We start from the raw sequence: 15,524 nt of genomic DNA on the forward strand, positions 1-15,524 counted from the left end.
GGCTTTTCTTTTTGATCTGACTACCAAATGAACATGGTAACTGAAATATAGACTAAATATAAAATATGTGCTAAGCTACAGACATACAGGGATCTTATTTTTGTATGGTAAGCAACATGTTCCATTCCTGCTACATTCATCATTGTAGCAGTGTGCTAACCCTCCCTTTACTAATAAGTATGGTCCAACAAGTTGCACAGTACATTCTGGGGACAGAAGAGAACCAGGGAAAAAAGATTATTCCCCTGGGTTTTGATTACTATTTATTCAAATTATAATCACATTTGTAATAGGTAATGTATTAAATGGTTCAAGACAGACACATATAGTATGTGTACTTTAAAAATGCAGGGGGATCAGAACAACTTTAAATCTGAGATTTATTTTTCAACATATGTACTCACTAAACTGTGTTTAAGGAACTGAATGCTGACTTTTAACCCTTCGATACGATATCCCTTACAACAGGTAATCCTCTTGAAGATTGCCATGAACATCTGTGATAGTCATGAATGTAGTTCAGTACATTTTTCTGGGAATGTTGAATGATTTTTTATATTATTTCTTATCAAAGTACCTTCTGTTTTACTGTACCAGGTTATTTTAAATAACACATTGTACTAATATCTCCAGATCTCAGCAGAACAAAAGCGAGATTTCACAAGAACAACAATGCCAGCTGTTGCCCAATCGTCGCCGTGCGCCAACAGTTTGTTTTTTGTTTTTCCTTATTTCCTGTGCGAAGATGTCACATCTTATTTCAGGGTCCCTGATACACCAGGTGCTGAGGAAGCCTTAATGACAGGACAAATGGACTCAGTCATATTTATAGCAGGGCTATCGCCTTTCAGACACTCATGTAGGCTGTGGCGTCAGAGTGGCAATGTTCTAGACTGTACCGAGTGCAATGGGGTGAGTCGCAGCAGAGACTTATCAGAATATAGCAGCTCCTATCTCCATCAACAGCCAGGAGCGCTCCGACTGAGGCAAATCAGTGCTGACTGCAAGAGTCAATAGGCATAGCTGCCCAAAAATATGACCTCATTCAAGCAGTCTCAACCTCTTTCTGGTCCCAGTATGAGCGCATAAACTGTCATAAAGCTAGCATTGCTTAAAGAATGGCAGTTCTTGTGATTTTAAATTAAAAATTATTTTAAAGAAACTGTGAAATACAGATTGTTTTAATAGGGTCTTCTTTATTAAACTTTACATTCTATACAAATTTAAATTAATGTGTGTGATGATAGGCCCAGGGGTGTTAAGGTTATTGTCAGGATTAGTGCAGTAATATCTATGAATTGGAAGCTTTATCAGGACACACAACTTGGTTGTCATGATTCAAGGACTATCCCTGAATTGGATTTGGTTTAGACCAGGCCAGACCAACCATAAGTAAATATTGTCATTAAATTAGCTAATTAAGTTTATGACATTTATTAAATGAACTCACTTTATTAAAGGTTCTGAAAATTCTTCATCACCGTGCATCCTTGTAAGGGTTTTGTTATATTAAAAGGAAACACAAAAATCACACACAAACAGGACAGCTCATAGTTTTTAATTTAGGAGGTATATCAGTCAGCTACAGCCTTTCCTCCAGATATCTGTTTACATTTAAAAAGGTATATAAATAAATGCACCAGTGGTGTGCGTCTGAAGGGCCTGTGGCGATATTTTACAGCAAGTGCACTTCGGGACGATTCGCGGTTAAAATGTGCCTTGCGTTAAAAAACCACAAATGGGTCTGATCGCCATGGCGATGGAGCCGTGGCAGTCCAGCAAGCTGGTAAACGAGGACGGGCGACAGACTGTGCGACGGGACGGGAACTGAGATCGATTTGTGCAGGTTGTCCGGCAGTCGGGACGTTTTCACTCCGCCTTCTCTTTCTGCAGGCCATTGGCCGCCTCTTCCTCCAAGGCCAGCCTCCTCTCCCTCTCCTTCACCAGCTGCACTCCGGCGTAGGTGACGAACAGCACGGACAGGGTGGAGAAGGGGAATCCTGCAGGGGGCGATATGGTACACTTGTTTCTCTGATCTGGTCTCTCAAATTATGCAGCATGAAGCAGCAATACACTGCGGTGACTGCAGCCATGTTAGCCAATTGGCTATTTTACTTCAGTACTCCCATGGTAGACGGATAGTTTACAACATACTGATAACATACTGTAATGTTATCTCAAGGTACATTTTCTGCCTTGCTAAGTGCTTCAAAAACCACATGGAGCTTGAAATGCATTTTAAGTAAACGTTTTGCATAAAACATATTGATATCATCTTTTGGTTCACCACCTGAGACAGCTCTTGTTACGAAAAATGACTGTGTTTGGTGTGTCCCTGGACAAATCAATTAATTTATATGCCTAATTGTGCAATCACCACTTTGAGAAACTAACATATCTTAGCATACATGTGCAGCTTGTGTGCAATATATGTGTATAATATCTCAAGCAATATATTAAAAAGAGGCTGTTTTTAAAATGTCTTGTGATCTATGCAGTATATTTTCAAATGTTTATACTATTTATATCCGCTTACCATATTTATTTTGTAGTATATCTAACATGTTTACCTTTCCCTAACGCCTGATTAGATTTGGTGTTATTTTTTATTAACCCTCCTGTTATGTTGCGGGTCAAATTGACCCTTTTTAAAGTTTGAAAATCTAGGAAAAATACTTAAAATTATTTTTTCAGTATGAAACTTCTTCTACTGGCCTTAATTAGTGTAATCAACATTTTAAATGAAAATGGTTCATTTCATGTATTTGCAAACCCCCCCTGTATGGGGATTGACCCGGGAACATTTTTGCTGTACCTAAAAAATGAACAGAACAGGAGGGTTAAGTTTGTCAGAGCCTGTAGTCCTTTGCAGTTGTTTATTGTTAAAGTAGTTTTTTATTCTCACTGCGGTAATTTTGTTCTTGTTTGTATAACTTCATTTCATGTTCAGTAGGGTGGTTCACAAGTTTTCTTGCACTTCCTGTCTCTCTCAGGACTTGTACTTTCTCCCTCTGGGGAATGACGGCACTTCACTCCCTGGTCTTTACCCTTGTATTTGCATTGTAAGTCACTCTTGATAAAAGCGCTTGTTGAATGGCAGTAATTCATTGACATAATACTACAGTATACTGTCAGGGGGCAATAGCTTTGTGTTCTATATGTGCTATGTCAACTCGTGAGGTGCATTCAAGCCCTGTGGAGCTGGGTTACCTTTGACAAGCAGTCTCTTAGTAACCAGCTTGGCAAACTCCAGGCTGTTAAGGGCCAGGACGTTGAAGAGGATGATGCACCAGAAGTTGGCAGCGTTGAACACACCCCTGATCCGTCGGGACATGGCCTCAGAGAGGGCTCCCTGGAAGCATTTAGCATACATTTACTTACATTTGCACAGGATTTCAAGGCCACTCTTGTCCAGTGACATTATGACATTACTTTACATACATTCCATTCAAACCCCTGGGTATTTTACTGAGGCAGTTCAGGTTGAGTAGCTTGCTCAAGGGTACATCAACCAAGCCCCACCTGGGAATCAACCTGTGACTTTGGAGCTGCAAGCCCAGTTCCCTACCTGTTATGCTATATTGTCGCCCATCACATGCAAGCACTGTCACATGACCATAATCCAGCAAGGGTAATTCTCATACATTCTGTTATAAGGCTCACAGTATGTGGATTTCTTCTGTTAACAGTCTCTGAAATGACAACAGCACACCCTTTATATGTGGTTCATACGTAAAGCTGTATGTGCAGATGTGATGCCATTGCTATGTGTGGGCATGGGAAAGATAATTAATGAAATGAGGATGCATGAATAAGTCACATACATCGCTATTACTTATTACTTCCTAGCATCTCGGTTCAAGAAGTTAGTGAACAGGATGTGCCAGGAAGGGGTGTGGGCTGTCTTAAAGGGCCCCCTGACTCTGAGCTGTCTCTCTCATAGCCTTACCTCAATGGAAGAAAAGGGCCTGATAGAGAAAAACTTGGCAACCCACAGCTCGAAGTTGAGACCGAAGCAGTTACAGAAGGACCAGATGTAGACGATCTCACACGGCCCCAGCCACAGGGTGGTGACGGCGAAGGTGGAGATGGTCGCAATCAGCTCCTTGAAGATCTGGTCATGGTTCCCGCCCAGGTAGTCATAAACATATCTGCGGGGAAAGTAAATGCATGACACCAGGTGTGTTTTTTCCACTCAACCCTGCATATTTTCCATGTTTTATGAAAAGATATACTACTTTCCAAAGTATTATCCAACTCACTTATTCTGCCATGCTACTTTTATAATCCTAAATTAAAACTGAACAAAAACAACCGACAAATTCTTTACAAAGTAATGCGTCTATGATTTCATTTACAATCTGGTCTCAGAGATTCATTCACAGGGAAGTAAAAAAAAAAAAAACGATAACACATTGATCAGTCAAAAGGTATTTGTCATACAGCATATTTACAACTGTACAAAAGTCCAGGACTCAGGATGTCCTCCAGCGGAAATTTAAAAACCACAAATCCAGAACATGTTTTTCCAAGCAGCAGGGCCCTGAACACTCACTTGCACAGCCAGTCGTTTATTCCCCTGTCAAAGTGCCTGTGAATAAAGACAGAGAGGATGAGCTGCACCTCCAGTGCATTCTGTGATAGCACAGCTTTCATAACACGCAGTCAAATCGTGCCATCCAGCTAGACTCCCTGACAGTTGTGTTAAAATATATTTTACAAAATAAATGAATTCACTCAGTTGCAATTGGGCATGTGAAGGTGAAATGAAATGAAACTAGATGCTCAGTTCGTTTTATGCTTTTTTGCAGTTTATGTCAGTAGAACGTTCCAGAAGGGAGGTTAATAGGACGTTATGTCATAATGTACATTAATGTGAGTAATTGGCTCATGTATTCTTCTGTAGGAATAAGACTTCTGGGTTAAGAGATGTTTTACTTTGAAATGAGATGTTGGGGATTAAATGTTGTAAAGTCAGTACTGTGTTCCTCTACATTCTTTATACAATAGAAGAGAGAAATTGCAAGCTATTTTTGCAAATTTGCAGCTGCGTACTTACGTTTCAGCAAAAACATACAACATTGTGATACATTTTGGGGGCTGAGGAGGATCAAGATGGTCGAGCCTGGACACCGTGTTTATGACCCCAAACATCACAGCAGCTTTCACCCAGTCGTACACCAAGTTAGAGTAGGCCAGTCCACCTTTGGGATGCAAACAAACAGAGGGGAAAGACAATTATTTTTGGTTAATATTTATAAAGGTTCACCGTCAGCCACCAAGATAGCATACATCGAAATCTTGTGTGTCTTTACTGCCATGTTATTCAAACCTCCACCGTTTAATGACAACTTGCGTCATTGTTTTGTGATGTTACATGAGTTGAGGTGTGTGAAAATTGTGTGACACACAGTAAGTACAGCCTCAGAAGACATTGTTTACTGACCTAGTGACCAATCTGACAGTTGCCTCACCAGCTTCATGTCAGTGGGTATGGTCAGAATGTACAGGTAGTGGAACAAGACATCCACCACCAAAATGGCCCCCAGGTGCAATAGGGCCTGGGTTCTGATGTTCCACATCTCCCATTGCTTACGGGTCAAGTCTGCATTGTTAGCCTGGAGTGAGATAATCAGAACTTTCACTGGCATGATATGGACCAAATACTGAATAGGCCATCTTTTATTACATTAGGTATTTTATAAGATCTTTCAAATTATATTTATTTACCATTATAAAAGCATTAAAACATATAGTCAATGGTCTAAAAGCTGTATGGTGTAAATAGTACCAAGTAGGTTTCATTTATAAAGTATGTTTGAAGATAATGTTTCATAAGGAGCATGTCAGGAAAGACAGTAAGCACATAACCATTCATACGGAATGCTCACTGTATTATCATTAATGAAACAAATTAATTAAATGCTTCAAAAGCATTTTTAATTTATAAATATATCCCCAGTGCTATTTAACTCAAATAATCTGTCAATTTTCCACCATCAAATGCAGGTTAAGTGCAAAGGATTCACCTGAACATGGAATCTATCAAAAGTCATAACAGGTCCAAAGTAGAAGAACGGGAGGTAGAAGTTGTACTTGAGCAGATCCACGAAGGAGTAGTTCCCGTCCTTCTTCTCGCAGTTCTCTAGGGCAAAGCTCATGCAGCGCATGATGGAGAACCCACAGCCCCCATAGAACAGAATATCCTGGAGCTCGAAGCTTCCGGTCATGAAGCCTGTCTGGAGGACAGTGGAGTGATGGTTCATTTGAGTCAGTCTCATGCAGATACAATGAAAAGGAAAGTACAACCTTTCAGTTGTGTGGTTTTACATATTAGGACATGACTACCCCTCGTCTAGTCCTCACCAAGTCCTAATTGTAGATAAATTTAACCTAATGTACCTCATAACATTTGAGGTTTGCCACTCATGTGTTATGAGGCACATTAGGTTCTCAACCATGATGCATGAGCTTTCCACCATGGTTGAGAATGCAACAAAAGCTTGTCTCTTTATTTTTTCCAAAGTGACACCCTGAATGAAATGGAACGTCTGAAGGCCAGGGACCCTGACTCCCCAATCCTTGCCCCTCAGATGACGGGCACGCCCATAACACACCTGCCAGGAGACCATGGGCTCCATCTTGAAGGTGGCCAGGCTGGTGAGGCCTGCCACGAAGCACAGCCACTTGCGCTTGGCAAGCGCCACGCTGTAGAGGACGATGCAGTGCGAGAGCACCAGGGTGATGTATGTCCAGCCCATGCTAACGAAGACCGCAGATAGCCCATACACCATGTAGATAAAGGACCTGCGCTGTGGGAGAAAAGACAGTAACCACCAAAGACTGGTGCTGCAGTCATCATCCCTGACTATCAGGTGTCTTTAGTATCTCTGACGATAGGGTATATTTATCCTAACTATAGAGTATCTTTATTATCCTTGACTATAAATAATCTTTCCTTCAACTATAGAGTGTCTGGTTAATCTGATCATGCATGCATGACTACTTTTATTTCATACATGGGTATTTTTTGTTGTAATTAATGCTAAAATAATTTATAATCCTGCTAAATCACAGTTATTTTGACATTTTAAAATTCTGTTGAAAGGATGTGTGAACTGTTGTGTGAACATATTCTGACTAATTACCTTAAATCACAGTATATTACATAATGTGCATGACTTATATTACAACTGTGAATACATTTAAGGTGTTTTAACATTATACGTGAATATTAAAATTGAATAATTGGAATGTGCATTGGAAAAGGTATGAATGTAAAAACATGTAAATGAAGATCGAGGTAAAATTAACAATGTGATAAAGCAGTAAAAAAGCAGACCTAAAATGGGCTACAGTATGCAAAGAGTGAAAGCAGCTGTCACATAACTAACAAGTAATACAGTTATGAATTCTATGAATGGTAAAAATGAAATGAATGGCATTTTTGGCAAGATTATCAAAAATGCTGAGATTAGTCAAAAACAGAAATATGCAACATGACTTAAATTAATGTAGATTTGATTCAAAAGTTACCTTGCATCCATCAATACCAAGCTTCATTGATTGCAAATTAAAGAAAAACAAGAACAAACTTAAGCAGATCAAAAAGTCATTCCATTATTCATTGCATGCAACATTGGAGGAAACCCTGGGTGTTTAGTGAAATAAAGCACACTTTATTTCCAACCAAACACTTTCCCTGAGGTCTGTTTCCAAATGCTCAATGTGCTCCATTTACATTTGCATTTAGATTTGGTTAAGCAAACACTCTTATCCAGAGAGACAGTCACTCATCCGTAGTCATTTTTGATTAGAAGCAGTGAAAAGACTGAGAAGCTTTGATTTCCAGCACCAACCCCAGGTGCCAAAGTGGACGCGCAACAAACAACCACAGAGCTGTGAACGTTAGTCACACATCTCCCTCTGAAAAGACGCATTACGTACCCCCCGATGTGCTGAAAATAATATGCTGGCCTATGAATGCAGACAGTTCAACAGGCCTCTCAAAGCTATTTAAATCTGCTTTCTGTATTGGCCTGGCTAATTCCACTATTATTGTGATCCAGTTGACTGGCATTGCCTCCTTCACTGAAGGATAGCATAGATGCACATTCATACAAGTATCCATGCAGCTGGCCCAGCAGGACGCTCTTCTGAGTGTGATGAGCTTTGAACACACCTTAGGGGACAGCATGGAGCATATCTTGGCGAAGATCACATGACCGGACAAGGCAAAGAGAATGTGGTTTCGGAATGTTGTGAACCACATCACCCATTCGAAATCCGCTGCATCCTAACACAAGACATACATTCGGATAAACCATAACAGTTATTTCTCAAAAGAAATTATTAAATAGACAAGAAAAAATACATTAAAAGGTGGGATTCAATTAATAAATGGCTCTTAGACATTCTCTACATAATAAAACTTTACAAGGATGACATTCTGACATTATAGTGAGCCCCAGTTCTTGAGATTGAAAGAGTTGGCTGACTAGTCAGGCAGATTTGCATATGAAATGTGAACATCTCTGGAAGAAGGAATTAAAAAGGGAAACATAAAAAGGCAAATAGATTTATAATAAGCATAAATCTTATTGATCTCTCTTTAACTGGACTCCAGCTATTTTACTCAGCGCTTCTAATTTCGAATAAAATGATAATTTCAGATACATCAGATATTTTGTTTATACGTGTCTGCCCTCACACAGTGTTACGTGAGGGTATATTGTTTGCTATATGTGTTTATATTTAGCCCAGACTCTGTAAATGTATCCTCAGTGGAACTCCCTGCAATATTATTTAATTCATAAAGGGTTGTTCTGCCTTAAGGAATATACTGCTTCAGTGTTCCCTACTCACCATTTTCCGGCCAAAGTAGTGCCATCCTGGCTTCACACTTTCCTTGAAGGCTTTTCTGTTTACCTGTTCTGAAAGCACAACAAACATATTCAAATTGAGTTAAGCATTTTTAAAAGTGCATCTTACAATAGGACTACTAGGCTTTCAGAATAACACATTTGTTAGCTTCATAGCTCATTGTCTCCCCAAAAATATTTTTTAAAGCTTCAAATGGCATAGATTGAAACATCTTGTCTTTTTGCTAATTGTGTGACAACCCTCAACAATATTGTTAGCGGGGCATTGTTTGTTATTTGTGTTACTGTGTCTATTTTACTTGAGCTGCAGCACCTTGGACAGTGTCCATATTGGCTGAGCTACAGAACCTTGGACAGTGTGTTACAGCGGCGTTGTAAGTACCTCCTTGTATGTAATTTTCTAATTCAATAAAAATACAAAACATGTTTTTTGCCTACATGGCGCATATGTCCTGCTAGGGCTCCACCTCACAACGACATGAAATAATTACACTTGAAAAAAAGCCAAGCAACAGACAACAGACAAGTTTCTTGAACCAAACTAGCCACACAAATATGGGTAGTTCTCTGAGGCACAAGTCCATATTTTGTTTTTAATTCATTTTGAATCCATAATTCATATTCATATTCATTCATAAGACATGGTTTTAGGAAATAATCCAAAAACCAAACTTCTGAGCCCTGGCTGTATTATTTTTATGTATTTCCAAAATGTAAGAAAATGATGAATGCAAAGGAATATTCAATCATTAAAATCCAGTGAATGTATAGTCTTTTCTGGCTTCAGTTTACTCTGTATCATATCTCTCTCTGCTCCACCCTGGTTTATTAATACAGAAACATAATCTTCACCACATACTCTGCATGCCGAGAGAGGGAAAGAGAGGGGGAGGGAGAGATGGAGAGAGGACAGAGAGAGGTGAGAGGACGAGAGAAGGGGGAGAGAGGAACAGAGAGGCGGGATGGACAGATGGACCGAGGACAGAGAGAAAGAGAGAGAGAGGGAGGGAGGGGAGAGAGGGGGAGCTCAGATCTATTATAACATCCATCCTGCCTTTTTTCCAGTACATCCCAGTGCACTCTGGGAAGGCTGCATTTCCCTGTGGAATACAGCGTAGCACTGCGGATATCAGCAGCTAATCAGTCCTCTAAATATTTCTGTTTTTCAGTTTTCCCTCCTCTGTTTGTGGAAGGGAAGTGGTTTTCACAATTCTATTGATGATAACTAATGATGAAGTAGTATCATTACTTATATTATTACAGTACATCGTAACTGCTTCTGTTCTCATGCAGAGGTGTTCGGTGAAAGCTATTTAAAAGGCCAGCACTCTCCTCTTCTCCAGATCAATGGCAGCAGTTCAAGACAGAGTGCTTTCTGTGACTGTGAAGATGTTTCAGCCTGAGCTAAATGGCATTACATAACCTGTCACATCCACTGCAGAACTAGGTTATTACTTTAACTAAATTAATTCTGCAAGAATGACTTCCCAGACACCGTATTCTATTTTGCAGATGGGACTATTTTAGCTTGCACACATGGCCTTGGAAAACAAAAAATCACTTGCTTACTAATATCAAACAGGGTAAAACAACATCATGACTATTTGGCTCTAAAGGTCCATACTGTGTGCTTTCCTCCAACCCTTTTTGCTTGTAAAACATCCTCCCTGGACTCACTGTTCCCCTGGACAATATGATGCTTGTTTGACTGGATCGATCGGCACATGGAACAACAGATTTCTCAAGTCTTTGACTTTAAGCCCCGAGGCAATGTCAGCCATGGTGGTGCATAGGCTGGCTGTCATCGACATGCCCAAGACTAAATTCACTGAAACTTACTAACCACAACCTTTAGGTAAAGGACATCAGTGGTATGAAAAACAAAAACACTCCCTGACCTCTACCATGCTGCTCTCTTCAGTTTATAAACTGACCTGACAACAGAGCAAATGTACTGTTTGTGATGAAGTGCATTGCAGCTGACCTTCAGAAACCAAATCACCCAGTGGGCCCATTTTGTTTACTTGCAATGCAAAGCGCCTAAACAAAGCACCTGTGGTCCTGAGCCGTGGTTCTGGCTTCCCGCAGTATGTACTGAATCTCATAGTGGCCCGGCACTTAGTTGCTCTATTAAAGCAGTTCAATAACTCACAGTTAAGTATCCTGCTTGTAAAATTGCTTGCCAGATTTAAAGAGAAAGCAAAATCCAGCAGACCTTGTGGATCTCTGGACCTAGGAATGAGAACCACTAGCATGAATTCTTCTAACCAATAAACAAATTAACAACAGCATGAACAGGCACAGCTCAGGGCCTCACTATGGAATTACTTAGTTGGATTCCATTCTCAGTTCCTTTTCCCATATGGTAGCTAAACAGATATACTGCCAACATTTTAATTTGAATGCTCCCCTGATTAAGTAGCCCAGTACTAACGAAATAACAATTCATTTACTGGTAAATATACTGGCTAATTAATAGAAGAAAGAAACTTTAAGATTCAACCTTTTAAATGGACAGTCAAGTTGGACAGTACTTCAATCTTGTGACACATCTACAGGCACAGTGCTTTCCGTCTGAGGTAACCAGCCCTCAGCATCCACTCAAACACATTCAGGGAATTTTTCAGTGCATTACATGGCTGGTCCTCTGCTTAATCCCCCCTCAGGGGCCACACATAAAGAACTTGTTTTTCTGCCCACCAACCAAAAATCTCTTGCTTAATAATTCCCTCTACCTCTACCCCCGATTCTTCAGGGAAGAATGTGGTGCGACCTGCCACTATCTCACCTGCGCAATCACTTATTGACTACAAAATGTGTACACGTAACAGATTTCATTTTGATGAAACACACTCTTATAGATCATAGTTAGATGCATTCATTTGGGCATATTCATATGCCTAATAAATTAATTTTAGGCACTGCATGTATGTTTTTCAGAGCTGCATTTACTACAGCAAACTCACTTTATGTTCAACAAGGTATTCGCTGATGTCTTTGGTGTTATATGAACTGCACAGGAGTCACATGACCCTCCCAAAGAGTTCTCTGTGTTGCCAAAATAGCTTCACTGAAGCAGTAACGGAAAAAGGATTAAGTCAACTAACAGAGAGAGAGACACTAGCCTTTGTGTTTTTAAAAGTCTAATTTGTCAGGGATCTAGAAGTCAGCTCCCAGCAGGTTTCTCAAAGCACTGATCTTATTCTGGTTGCTATTGCAACCAGCTCCCAAGTGCTTAAACTGGTCTAATTCCCTAATTATCTGTAGAATGTACAGTAATAGACTTTCATCCTGCAGACATTCCTTTTTTTTAAATCACATTTCTCATAATCAACTACAAAAGTACACCTGGTGAAAATGCTAAGATTGACATCAGTACTTTGAATGAACTAACTTATTTAGTGATCATTTCACTTCAAAAACTAGGTTTGAGGTTTGTCACATGATTCCCAAAGGACACACAGCATAGTGATGCCCCACATTCTAATTCAGCCCCACATCACTAACAACTTGTCGGGAGTCGTTCTGCCATTGTGATTTAAATCATGTGTTTGCTAGTAGATTACACTACAGATTCGACATTTAGCAGAAAGTCATCCTGAGAAAACATGACAATCCACTTATCCAGCTGGTCATAGAATGAAGCAATTCCAGTAAAGCACGTTGTCCAAGGGTACAATGACTTGCACCCCAGGCCAGAAATGAACGAGCAACCTTACACCTGTAACAAGACCAGTTCCGTGAGCATTACGCAACACTGCTACCCAAAGCCAAAGCAACTCTCATAGCTTGATTCTGCACATTTTCATTCAAACCGCTGGATATCTGCTGGAGAAAGCCCCCTCTGCTCTTGGTATTTACAGCAGTCTGATGGCCAAGAGTCCCACTCTGAAGCTTCTATTAGTGAGTCCAGTTAGCAAACCGCTACCCGAGACTGGCACACATTGAGCATGAAGTGCACGTCCCTTCTGGTCAACTCACCGCTGGAAACCTCAAAGATCCAACTGGCAGCCCAGAGGAGGGCCCCAAACAGCACAGCGGTGTACAAGTGCAGCTCGTACTTAGGAAGAGCAGCCTTCACCCCCATTGTGAAGCAAGAGCACCAGGTAGACAGGAGGGACCTGTGGGCCAGAGAGAAGGGAAGACAACAGTCATCAAATTACACCTGGTTCAATGTTCTGCAACAGAATTACACAACATCACTTTTCATGCATACCCCTGGCTGAAGAATGAAACCACAGCGAAGCCTGTCATTCACCTTTTAACTCCTTCCATTCCTTTCTATGCAGTGCATTTCCTATATTCTTGTACTGCAGTTCTCTGGGAATGCAGCCTGTGAGTAGTTCCATTGTTGAAGGCATTATGTATAGTTCATATTACAATATTGTACATACTTAACTATACAATTTGGAATTCCATTCTACCACTGCTTTACACCAGGCCAGCCAGGAGAGGATGTGACCTCATGTGCTTGCTTTTTGGTTGGTTCAGGCCTGGTTTTTGCTCTTTTTCTCTATTTCTTTTTCTGCTATACAAATACATTTGATTTAATTTGATTATTTTCATTAAAATCTGCTGAAGTTTGCTTCATTTCATCATGAATCTACTTTTAATTAATGCAAAAACAGGCTTCACTGACCAACCAAAACAAGATGCTTTATCAATGCTGAAACTGCTTTCTCAGCAGTGTCTCTTAATAAAATCAATTTCTCGATTTCAGAGGCGAACGAGGCCACAGTACCATCTCCAGCTCTCTGTCTTTCCTGGCTAGGGGTTTTTTTTTTTTTTTTTTAATGGATGAAATCTCTAGTGAGGCTCTCTGAGAACATTATGATCGACTGCTTATGTCTGCATATATCCTGTGCAGCACACACCCGCCCAGATACAGACACTTACATTTGTAGCCATGATTAGGAGTGGTGCTCAGTAGACTGCATATTGCTGCCACCCTGAAATCTAATAATTATTAATAATATTACCCTTTTCTTCACATTGTAAATCTAGCCATAGATTTTTCAGGTGTCCTGAAACACAAACCAATAGATTGACAAACAGTTTACATGACCTCCTCCCCACCTAGTGGTGGAAATAATGGTTAAGTGAAGTCCTTTGGTTTATTGTTTTGCTACTTTGTTCTTTCTTTCTTGTCATATAAGCATTTTTTACTCTAAAGACAGATATCCACTGAAGTTATGCTCAAACACCCAGCAGCTTTCCTGTGTTGTTCTGGGATAGAACGTGGCCTTTAGAAAGACCCTTGATTCTGCACCTTTACATTAGCGGTTATATTGTTTAATTGACTGTGCCAACATACTGATAAGATACAGTGTATATGTAAGGCATTTACGAAACGCTAAGCCTATTAAATGACATAAATTACATAAGCCTACAAACCAGATATCTGAATGTAGCTGAATGACAATCAGGAAAACGATAAATAATTACCAATAATCGATTCTTGGTGATATCCAAAATCACTGTTTCTGTAATTGCACCCTTGTGCTGGCAACAAGCCCAATTCAGAAATCAAACGTAAAGCCCCTCTTGGAATAAAGTAACATGGGAGGGGGTGGGGGATCCTTCTTGCATTTATGGCACAGATGAGCGTGCATTCATCCAAAGTCCAAAGTTGATGCAACAAAACTTGTACATAATGACGGAATTCTTCCAGTAGGCTATCCGTAGTGCCAAGCGAGATTTGGAGCAAGCACAATTAAATGTTAGTAGCAAGGAAGGACAGCGTACCGAAGCAGGATCCCTAAATAGGACTGCGATGGCTCCGAGTTCTCCAGAAAGCGCTAAGTCAGCTACGCCATAGAGACCCTTCCTATTTTAGACTTTGCAGTTGCTCTCCACTGTACAGCTGCTGCAGCGCTATGTGATCTCAACGGCATATCTCGGAATGGTTACAAAGTGAGAATCAGTACCCGCTCAAAAACCTTTCGGAATATAAAACAATTACAAACTCCAAAGTGTTTGCTTCTACTTTTAGCGACGTATCAGACCTTCACGGACCAGATAATAATCTTATCAGTATACATAAACAGGACTAAACTTATAGGAATAACGTTCTCCGCATTGCACAGACTTCTTTCAGCACCCTGAGAACTGAATAGTGCCAGCTCAAGTGCGCTACATATAAATGAGGGCTATTTTGTAATGCAAATACAGTCAGGCTGCGTTGCGGCAAAAGGCTGAATGCTGCTATTGCGCGCGCCCTATCGTTATTTATGCGTTTACTGTAAGTTACTGTCAGAGCGGCACTTATTTAATTACTACTGACCTTGAATCCGCAGTGCAGCTGTCAGTCAGAGCACAGGAGAGCAGATTAAATTTGCAGCCCCCCGCCTCAAAAAATTAAAAAGAAAGAAAATTAAAAAGGGAAAATGAATTGGTCTTTGTTTAATGCATCTGTCCCGCTTTGACAATGCTGTGTTGGGGCACTCGGTGAAAGCCACCGGCCGCCGGTGTGGATGTTCAGAACACTGAGGAGGGGGTGGGAGTGGGATATATTTATAATTTGACCAGCACCGCAGTAAGGGGTGGTTCCGAGCCTGTCCGTCAACCAAGCCTACTGTGAAAGGCTGTTTAGGTGAACGCATCTTTAACAGATTTGTCTATTATAATTGTAAATGTATTATT

At 40.4% G+C, this 15,524-nt stretch overlaps 1 protein-coding gene across 2 annotated transcripts; it reads right to left on the reverse strand.

The window, feature by feature from the left end:
• Window positions 1–1,542: 1,542 nt before the first annotated feature.
• Window positions 1,543–15,372, reverse strand: hhatla (hedgehog acyltransferase like, a). 2 transcript variants are annotated; one of them, XM_035428510.1, is made up of 13 exons: window positions 15,166–15,372; window positions 12,864–13,003; window positions 8,866–8,933; window positions 8,183–8,296; window positions 7,537–7,557; window positions 6,618–6,812; window positions 6,030–6,239; window positions 5,447–5,618; window positions 5,060–5,204; window positions 4,556–4,591; window positions 3,950–4,151; window positions 3,211–3,352; window positions 1,543–2,000 (listed from the first exon to the last, which is right to left on the reverse strand). In XM_035428510.1, the coding sequence occupies exons 2-13, from the start codon at window positions 12,967–12,969 to the stop codon at window positions 1,870–1,872; spliced, it is 1,542 nt and encodes a 513-aa protein (XP_035284401.1). In that variant the 5' UTR covers window positions 12,970–13,003; window positions 15,166–15,372; the 3' UTR covers window positions 1,543–1,869. The 2 variants fall into 2 exon arrangements, with proteins under 2 accessions (XP_035284401.1, XP_035284402.1); XM_035428511.1 differs by lacking the exon at window positions 7,537–7,557.
• Between the last annotated feature and the right edge of the window lie 152 nt (window positions 15,373–15,524).

This window comes from Anguilla anguilla, chromosome 8 (genome assembly GCF_013347855.1).
Source record: "Anguilla anguilla isolate fAngAng1 chromosome 8, fAngAng1.pri, whole genome shotgun sequence".
Classification (NCBI taxonomy): Eukaryota; Metazoa; Chordata; class Actinopteri; order Anguilliformes; family Anguillidae; genus Anguilla; species Anguilla anguilla.

Coding starts and splice junctions, on each gene's coding strand:
- hhatla (XM_035428510.1), bottom strand. CDS start 12,969: ATGGGGGTGAAGGCTGCTCTTCCTAAGTACGAGCTGCACTTGTACACC. Junction 7,558..8,182: donor GCTCCATGCTGTCCCCTAAG/GTGTGTTCAAAG, acceptor CAATCAATGAAG/CTTGGTATTGATGGATGCAA. Junction 4,152..4,555: donor ATAAACGACTGGCTGTGCAA/GTGAGTGTTCAG, acceptor CTTTCCCCGCAG/ATATGTTTATGACTACCTGG.